This window comes from Alligator sinensis, unplaced genomic scaffold (assembly GCF_000455745.1).
Source record: "Alligator sinensis unplaced genomic scaffold, ASM45574v1 scaffold650_1, whole genome shotgun sequence".
NCBI classification, from domain to species: domain Eukaryota; kingdom Metazoa; phylum Chordata; order Crocodylia; family Alligatoridae; genus Alligator; species Alligator sinensis.
In genome coordinates, this window is record NW_005842674.1 from 475,024 (window position 1) to 484,979 (window position 9,956).

General features: G+C 50.4%; 1 protein-coding gene across 4 annotated transcripts in view; it reads right to left on the bottom strand.

Annotated features, from left to right (window-relative positions):
• Positions 1 to 9,956, bottom strand: part of LOC102379551 (nuclear GTPase SLIP-GC) — a 64,839-nt gene that overhangs the window by 37,619 nt on the left and 17,264 nt on the right. Inside the window, exons 1-3 of one of the 4 annotated variants that reach the window (XM_014524821.1) lie at positions 8,652 to 8,668; positions 7,719 to 7,777; positions 5,721 to 5,883 (exon numbers count right to left, since the gene is read on the bottom strand). In XM_014524821.1, coding sequence (XP_014380307.1) covers positions 5,721 to 5,748 — 28 coding nt within the window. In that variant the 5' untranslated portion in view covers positions 5,749 to 5,883; positions 7,719 to 7,777; positions 8,652 to 8,668. Of the gene's footprint in view, positions 1 to 5,720; positions 5,884 to 6,886; positions 7,031 to 7,718; positions 7,781 to 8,651; positions 8,669 to 9,956 lie in introns of those variants that run through there. The other 3 variants (XM_006033893.3, XM_014524822.2, XM_006033894.2) reach the window with 3 other exon arrangements.

Genomic DNA, 9,956 nt, shown 5'->3' on the forward strand with positions numbered 1-9,956 from the left:
CCTTGGATGGTGGCAGCGGGACCCCCAGGCTAGCGGGTGTGCTCCAGGGAAGGGGTCGGCCGGACGGGAGGCACCCAAGGGAGGCACTCGGAGCCTGGAAGGTGGGCGGGCGCAGGGAGGTGGGCGGCTCAACGCAGGAGCGCCCCCTACTGGCCCGCCACAATTATAATATACTCTATATAAAAGTATATTGGTACATACCAAGATTTCTATGAGCCACCAAACTGACGTGCGCTTGAAACAGACAAATGGAAATTTAGGATGCATGAAGCGAGCTACTTGCAGTAGCAATGAGGAAATGTTAACACCATTGTATAAGATACTAGTGGGGTTTCATCTGGAATACCGTTCACAGCTGTAGCCCCCCAGACTTAAGAAAAATGAAACTATAGTGAGTATAGAGAAGGGCCACCAGGCTGGTTAGGAGAGCTTCCCTTAAGAGCTTGGCTTATTTCACCAAATAGAATGAAGGTTTTGAGGGGATATGGCTCTCCTCCATAAATGCTTCGTGGAGGCAGGCATCCAGGAGAAAGCAGCACTTAGGCTAAAAAAGGCAGTTTGGGTACCAAAAGAAATGAATAGAAATGGCATGTGTGCCTGCAGTAGTGGTGGGTTGGATTTGGTGACCCACAAGGCTGCTATCAGCCTCATTCTAATATAATAAAAGGCTTAGTCTGTGTGTCTGTAATACTTTTGCCCAACTGCACATACGCCGATTGGCTGTGCAGGCTGGGTGGCCTGGGGCGGGGCCAGCTGAGTTAAAACAGGAGCTGTGCCATCGGTGCCACCTCCTCCTGCAGCCTCCAGTGCAGCAGCTCCCTCCACCCACCTCCACAGTGGCAAAAAACCAAAACAAATAAAATCGGGAAGAGCACTTTATAATTGGTGGGGCCAGCTGAGGAGAGCTGGGAGCTCCTTCCTCATTGCAGGGTTGGACCCAAAGCGGGGTTGGGGGGGAAAGATGGGGGAGCAGGGTTGGACCCGAACTGGGGAGAAGGGCAGGAGTGGGATTGGATCCGAAGCAGGGGTGGAGAGGAGGTGGGGTATGACCCAAAGTGGGGGGAGGGGAGAGTGGGGTGGGGCCCAAACTGGTGGGAGAAGGACATGGTTGGACCTGTATGGGGGCCGGGCTGGGGTAGGCCTGAACCAGGGGGGAGGGTGGTGGGGCGGGGTGGACCCAAACTGGGGGGAGTGGTGAGAGGGGGTCTGACTAGAACTGGTGGGATGGGGAGGCAGGGTCAGATCTGAAGCAGGGGGAAGGAGGTGGAGCAGGGTTGCACCCAAAGGGGAGGGAGGAGTGTGAAGCGGGGTCGGACCTGAAGAGAGGGGGAGCAGGGCCGGATGCAGGGCTCTGTCCCTGCCAGCCCCTCTCTCCCCATCATTCTTGATGGGCAATTTGCTAGTGTTCTTATTACACTGAAAAAAAAAATCAGAATATTGACCACCATTAATTCCTTATTAACTGTTTTGCCACAAAGAAATAAGACTGAGTGAGAAAAGGTCAGCATAGATTCATAGAAATCATAGATAACGCGGACTGGAGGGGACTTCAGGATGTCACATCTAGTCCCACCCCCTGTATGAAGCAGGACCAGCCCCAACTACATCATCCCAGCCATGGCTTTGTCTACCTGGGTCTTCAAAACCTCCAAGGGTGGAGACTCCACCTCTCTGGGGAGCCTGTTCCAGTGCCTCACCACCCGCCACGTAAGAAAGTTTGCTTCCACTTGGGCCCATTGCTCCTTGTCCTGTCATCTGCCCCCACTGAGACCAGCCCAGCTCCATCCTCTTTGCAGCCCCCCTGCAGGGAGGTGAAGGCTGCTATTCAATCCCCCTCGGTCTTCTCTTCTGCAGACTAAATGTAACATCTGCCTGGCTGCAGAGACAGCAGGCTGTGCAGGGAAGCAATGCCTTTGCAGAAGGGGCAAGAAGGGGCTTGCATGCAGGAGCTTTGAAAAGGTGCAAGCCTAAAAATATGCATGCAGCTGGTTGGATTGCCAGCACAATGGAGGGGTCTGGTGGCTGTGTCAGGGATATAAACACAGCAGACAGTGGGAAAGAGAGAGAAGGAAGAGGATTGGGACAGTCTCTCCACCCAGGGAGGGCACTGAAAGCCTGCTCAGGGGGAGCCAACACACCAGGAAAGACAAAGAGCCTGTGGTTCTCATTAAGGAGTTGAGTCCCTTATCTTGGAGAGAAGCTGTGCAAACTCAGGACTCAGGTGCCCCAGGAAAAGGGAGTGGGGAGTCTGTGCTTGCAGCTGGGTTGAAGCCGTGGGAAGAGTTTAGGCTTCAGGAACAGGGGACCTGCTGGTAAAGGGAGGCAGCCTCTATTAAGCAACCCTAGTTTCACAAGGAAAGGGAACATGGGGAAGCATTTAACCTCGTAGTGCTTATAAGAAATTTGTTTAAAGGGAAGGAATCATCCCGCTGCCATCCAGACAGAGGTTTCTGCTTGAAAGAAATATTGGGACCACGCGCTCTACTCCAGAGATGCCTGTAGGAACTGCGCCCTTCCATCTGGTGACCACTCATAGCAACAGCAGTGTTGCCATTTATTTTTACTAGAGTGAGCTGAATCCCCAGTGCAACTGAGGGTTAGTGTCTATAATCTGTGAATGGACATATTTTGATAAGGTATGTGGGATCACTCGTTTGGATGGACTATTCACTAGTGCTGTGTTTATAGATAATATTTTGGTTATGGGTTTTAATGTGTGTTGTTGAACCTATGTAATGCATATATGTATAAATGTGTCATATATTTGTTATTAATCTTTTCTTTTCTTTTCTGTAAATAGTTAGAGCTAAAATAAAGAACCCTATCTGTTACTTAGGCTGGAGTGGATTCTTGGGAAGGTGAGAGTGCGGAGCACGCTAGGGCTGTGTGAAATGGCACCTTTCCATTTTGTCTTGAGTTTTGACAGTTCGACGGAACAGTGTTTCGTATCGAATTTCAAGTCAAAACAGCTGTTCTGTTCCATTCCATCGAAACAGAGAGGCTGTTTGAATGCTGTTTTGATGTTTCGCTGGGGATGGGAAGTCAGACCAGCTGGGCTGGATCACGCTGGGTGAGAGGCAGTCCAGCTTCCCCTGTGCTAGATCAGGCTGGGGATGGGGAAGCAGCCCATCTGGGAAGGTGAGAGTGAGGCCCACAGTAGGGCTGTGTGAAATGGCTCCGTTCAACTTGAAATGAAATTTGATACAAAACAATGTTCGGTCGAACCGTCGAAAATCAAGGCAAAATGGAACAGTGCCGTTTCACACAGCCCTAACTGGATATTGGATGGGTATCAGCCGATATGCCTCCTTAAATATCAGCTACCAGTATCGGCCCCCAAAATCTCTATCAGTGCACCCCTACCCCCAGTCATTTTTACTGCCCTCCACTGGGCTCTCTCCAATGTGTTCACATCCTTCCTGAAGTGGGAGGCCCAAACTGTGGCTTCACCAGTGCTGCATAGAGAGGCAGAATCACTTCCCTCAATCTGCTGGTAATGTTTCTACTAATGCAAGTCAATGGGTTTCGCTTTTTTTAAAAAGGAGTTTGCTACTTGGAAGGCCCCATTGTTTGTGTGCCCAACATGGGACATGGGAAAAGCATCTGGCATATAGAAAATGCTGAACACTCACTGGCTTTATTATCCACCTTTACAACCTCCTGGGGCAATGGTTCCACAAGCACAAAGAAGAACTTTATCTTGTTGGTTTTAAACCTGTTGTGGTGGTGCACTTTTGGGTGCTTGCCACTTTAAGGGCTTGGGTAGGCTGTGAGGCAGCCAGCAGGTGACAGCAGAGCCTATCAGGTGGTCACATGACAGCCAGGAGGACTCATGATTGGAGCAGGTCTGAAAAGCCTCAGTATAAGAACAGGCTCTGAGAGGCTAGGCCGGCCCCAGTTGGAACTGGTGATGAAGTCAGGCGTTCACATGAACCCAGTGGAGTAAAGGGCTGCCAGATATAAGATCTCTGGGCTATAGGCAATCCTGGTATGAGTTTCTGGCTTTATGCTGGGCTCAGGAGAGGACTCCTATTGAGGAAAGGAGTCAGCTTCTTGGTGATTGACCCAGGGCTCTCAACCAGTCAATGCAAGGGGGCCAGGGCAAGTAAGCCCACCACAAGGTACAGGCCAGGGCTGCAGAGAGCTACTGGCACCCTGACTGGCCTAGAGGCAGGGATAGAGCTTAAAACAGGCTGAAGGTCTCTTCGAAGAAGGGGACATCACTGCTAAGACAGGATAGGCAGGTCAGCTGGCCAGCACACTGAAATGATGGAGGTTGAAGTTCAGCTACCTGAGGAGAGGAATCCTGTGGAGGAAGGGACTGAGTGACTTTGAACCAGTGACTGAGGGCATGTGATGTGGTGGAGGCTGTAATAGAGTACCCAAGAATAAGCAGCCCAGATGGAAGAACATCCTCTCACCCCTTCCCCCACAACAGACTTACCAGCCCGATGCTGGTCTCCAAGCTACCCAGCTGCATATTGGAATTGGAATCAGATAGGTATCAGCTGATGACTCCTTAAAAATTGGCCATTGGTATCATCCCCAAAAAATCTCCATCCATGCTCCCCTACCTACAACTACACCCTGCTGGGGTTGGATGGTGTGGTGGGGCTACTTGGGTGATGACACAGGGACCAGGAGGGCCCAAGGCCTAAATAAGAGTGAGGCCTAGTGGGAGGTCTGAGTAGGAGGGAGGTCCAGATATGTTGACAGATGCCTGAGTGGGCCGTAGGCCAAGAGTGGGGTCCAGGGAAAGCGACAGTCAACTGAGGCCCAAGGGTTGTAAGGCCCAGAAGCCCCCATGAGACGGGAAAGTGTGAGGAGCTAGAAGCCTAGTGTGAGGCAAGGAGTGCGGAGTGTGTGTGGGAAGTAGAGGCCCCAGTGTGGGGGGAACTGAGTCGAGGCCCAAGTGAAGGGGCATGTGGACTAGGCATGTCTACGGACACCTGAGGCCAGTTTTGAGCCAGAGGCCAAATGCAGCTCAGGAATGAGGCCAGGGGAATAATAGTAGAAGTGATTTTGGATGCTATCTGTGAGACATGGGACATTGTAAAGGGGAGGTCGGAGCTGTGTATTACACCCTTGGCATCAGGGCATTAAATGGGCAGCCTCCTGCATAGAAACAACTATTCAGTTACACCAAAGGCATGGCAGATGAGTCAGGCAGGCAGACTGCCCTGCACAGGTGGGCAGGCCAACAGTGTAACTGGCTATAGGACGGCCCCCTGTCACACCTGTCTCCTGCGTATTTCAGTGGGAGCCCCTTTGTTCTCTCTTAAGTAGCTAATAGATAGAACAGGATCTGGCCTTAGGTATCTATCTGTACATTTCAGATCTGATAGGTGTTTTCTGACTGCACCTCTCAGATCCGGCTCTGCACAAAATTCAGTAGCAAGTGGATAATTTATTTTAAAATAACAATAGTGAGTCCACATCTGTATGATGGACCAGCAGGGAAAGCATATGCCTGCCATGTAAGAAACATGGGTCCCACTCTCAGTTCTGAGTGGTAGGATTCAAATCTGCATTCTCTGCCTCCCTGAAGAGGTGCCTAAGCAAGTGGCTGGAGAGGAAGGGTTAGTCCCTGCTCAGTTATTTTTATTGCATAAGAAGGAATTTAAGCTTCACTGAGTCAGGAAAAGGACACAAGAGTGACCATGGCTGCTGTGTATTGATTTATACGTTATCCTGGCAGAGAAAAGACGGCGCATTCTTACCTGGGTGTTGTGGTGCGTTGCTTGCCATTGTAATAGCCCAGCTCCAAAGTGAGCAGGGAGTGCTGGTTCACACTGGGCTGTTCTTGCTCTTTGACACCAGGAAGTATTAGGACTGGAATGTGGTGAAGGTGACTTTTCAGGATGTCTGGGTTCTGGAGGCTGTCTGGGGGGAAGAACAGATTGGCATTACCTTTTCCAACCCACCTGCTTTGTGTTCACCCACCAGGCCCCGGCTGGTGCCGTTCTCACCCTACTCAGCACTTTCATCACTGTTTCCTTGTTACATGGGACACTTGGAGCCTGGACATGCTATGGTCCTGTTTGCATGGGGAGTCTGCACCGGATGGTTGTACTAGCATGATCCAGAAAATCACCGAGAGTCTGTGCCCCTGCCCAGAGCCAGGGCCACTGTGGTATGCTGAGCCCAATGGCATTGCATGTCAAGGGTTGTATATTGCAACAGAAGTGCCCCGGTAGTGGGTCCATTAATGTTTTTAATTCTGTCCCTTGTCCCTCCAACCCTGATTGGTGGAGGAGCCCTGACAGCTGGGCTTTTAGCCGCTGATCACTGGGGAAGTAAAAACCATGGTATATTTAAAACCTCTGCCAGTTGGGTTGGAAGGGGGTGGGGGTAAGTGGCTAAAGGAAAAACAGTTAGTGCGGGAGACACTTCTGATGTAATGTACAGAGATCCCCAGTCATAGCAGGTGTTTGATTTTTCATATATGATTTGCTCTGTAGCTATAATTCGTTAAAATAATAGCTTCTGAAAGATTGTGTGTGTGCAGCCCTCAAGTTAAAACTTCAAAACCAATATGTGATTGATAGAAGGGAATCCTCATTGTCCCACAAAGCACATAAATCCTCTTGTCCCCATAAAGCACAGAGTCTGTGGAAGGCATTGGGACCGAAGGCGGTGTAACATTGTAACATTTGGAAGAAGGACTGGACCCTTTCACAGATAAGAAGAACATCCGTAATTGCAGCCACAACGTTTAGATGTTGGCCTGGCATTTTGGAAGGGAGAAGGGAGAAAGGAGAGCATTTCCTCTACAGATGTGTAACAAGATGGCTGGCTCTGTACCATAGCAATGGCATGTCCCAGCATGGAGTAGCCCAACCACAGCTTACCCATCCAAGGCAACCAGCATATTCCAGGAACTCACTGTGAGGCTGCTCCAGTTCATTCCCAGAAGTTGCTCTTAAGCCCAGAGATCAGGGACTCAAGGCCAGACAGCAAGGATAAAACACAGCAGCCTCTAGAAAGGGAAGGAGTCTCTGGGAGGGGGAGGCTACAGTGGGTGCTTTTACTGAAAAAGAAAATGGAGATTTGGACACAGGACGGACTCCTTCCTGGGCAGCCCATCCATGCAGGCTGGAAGCTCAGCACAACAGATATCACCCCACTTGGTTGCATCTTCCACCGAAGCAGAGGGGCCAGCTGCTGCTGGAGACACACCTCCAGAGGAGTTGGACCCCTGATGCGACCCATTTAGTCAGCTCCTGTGTTCCTAGCTTACATACAAACACAGGAACTGCTTGGCAAAGTCAGCATTAAGGCACCTAAAGAAAAGCAACCTGATTCTTGCAGGAACGTGGGAAGTTTCTCTTGTGTCTGTTCTTTCTAGTGAAACATTCATTTTTTTCACATTCATTAAAGTAGTTAAAAAGACATCCCCATCAGAACTTCAATTAGGGCCCCAAACTACCAGCTTACCTGAAACAGAAACTTGCCCAGGGGATGAAATACACTGAGTGGTGAGAACACACTGCAACCAGTGTGTTAAAGGCAGTTAATCAGCCCACTTCCCAGGGCTAGATAATGGTAACACAGGGTGTTCACCACTTACTCTGCTCAAAAGCCCATGCAAATCCTGACAACTTCCAACAGGAAAGAAACTATCAGTTATTTTTAACCAAAACTGCCAGAATGTGGCCACAAGCCCACCCTTAGCACCCCAAAGGACATAAAAGTTACCAACTTTACTTTAAACATACCTGAAGTACTGCACCTCTTCAAAAAGATCGGCTTCTGGGCCGGTGGTGATTTTCTATTTCTGAGAGCAGGAGAAACGAAACTTAAGCCTAAACCACAATTGATTTAGTGCCAGACTCCTCCCTATTTCTCTAATTTAAAAAAACAAGCAGCTCCACTTAAGGTTAAAAGCAAAAATCAATTGTAGATTCTTTTGCCTTATTGATTCTGGAGCCTTTCTATTGCATTCACAACCAAGTTTCAGGCTTTTTTCTGTGAGCATAAGAGCTCTTCCTTATGTCCAGTCTAAAAAGGCCTCCCAGCAGTTCGTGACCATTAAACCTTGTCATCCCTTGGGGTGCCCTGGTGAACAGGTGTTCCCCCAGATCCTGGTGTACACCCCTTAAGTACTTATAGGCTGCCACCAAGTCACCCCTTTGTGGCTGTCTATAAGTGTGTAGGGGGGAATATTGGGAGCTGGGAGTAAAACTGTACACTAGGGTGCCCCAGGGGAGGACAAGGAGCAATGGCCATAAACCATTAGAGGATGGTTTCAGGGTGGATGTAAGGAAGAACTTCTTTATGGTAAGGGTAACCAATAGGGCTGTGTGAAGCTTTGGGTGCTGATTTGATTCGGAGGAGATTTGGCTGGAGTCAGTGGACAAAACTCTGAATCCAGATTGAATCAGGGGACTGATTAAAAAGTGCAAATTGATTTGAAGATCTCCAAACTGATTTGGAAAAGATTGAGAGCTGTGGTGATTTGGGCAGTCCCCACTGGCTGGAGCAGGGAGCTGGACCCGGACTTCGAGCTGGTAAGTAGGGGCAGGGGAGAGGAGGCTGGAGGAGTGGGGAGGAGACCATGGGCGTGTGGCAGAAAGCCACCTTTACTTCTCCCCACAAAACTCGGCTCTGTGACAATTGTGATTAGGATGGGCCCAGCAGAGGATACATACCTTTACCTTATCTCTTTGGGTAACCTGAGCTGGATACGTTCCTGAGGGAGGGGGGAAACCTGCTCCCTCTGCCTATGTGACTGGCATCACATACCTGGGTGAGGGGCTTCCTTCCTGGCGGGCTACAGTCTGCCCGGCAACTAGTGATGTATTTCAAATTAGTTGGCTCACAGCAAATAGGTGCTGACCACCATTGGATCAGGTAAATGAGGTCACAAAGGCTATAAGTTAAGGACTGCCCAGGAGGAGGGGGGCAGCAGCCTTGAGGGATACTCAGGAACAAAGACGAGCTGTACCATCTGAAACCGTCTCTGTCTCTCAAAACTCATGATCAAGGAAGTGCTTGCCTCCAGAGGGAATCCTCCACAGCCTCTGGATGATACTTGTGAGTACACTACCTGAGATCTAACTAGATATATAGCTTGCAGTAACTCAGATGCGAGATCAAAGGCTACCCCAGCCACAAGAGTTTGCTCTATGGGATTTCTCTGATATTGCTCTACCCTGGACCCTATTCTAACCCTACCCTCTGTAGCCAATACAGTTCTCCTTTGTACATAGTGTGGGAGACTTATTGAGGGGTGGGTTTAATTATACCCAGGAGGCCCCTTGGGTCTGCAAACTAAGGGAGGCTATCCTTCTGGGCCCCTGACTTGGGGAAGTGCCCCAAGTTCTTGGATTGGGTCGAGTACCCATAGGACTATTAGGCCTGTGTTTCCCCAAGGACAGAGGACCCAGACAATCCCTTCTCGGGGTGGTGACAGCACACGTTAGCCCCGGACTCTGTGGTGGGGCTTGAAAAGGGATTGCCAGGGCTTAGGCGCCTCTGGAGAGACACGTGGAGTCCGGAAGGTGGACAGGCGTAGTGAGGTGGGAGGCTCAATGCAGGAGCTCCCCTACTGGCCCACCAGAGGGGGGACCCCTGCCAGGCCCCATTTCCTGCCTGCTCCCCCACCATGGCTGTCCTGCCTACCCCAGCTCCCAGCCCTTTAAAAAAAAGCCTGGACTCACTGCCTCTTCTGCATGGGGGGGGCTCTGCCATGGGCCCCCTGACCCCCACCCACTCTCCTAGTCCTGCCATGGCTGCCCTGCTTGCCTCAGCTCCGGCCCTTTAAAAAAAGTACCAAACAAAAAAAACCCAGATTCACCAGGTGCTGCCCAGCAGGGGGGCAATCACCACTGCAGCACACTGTGTGGGGGGCTCTGCACAAGCCCCCCAAAGCCCCAAGGCTGATGCAGAAGCCAGTGAGCCCGGGATTTTGGGGTTTTTTTTCTTAAAGGACTGGGAGCTGGGGTGGGCAGGGC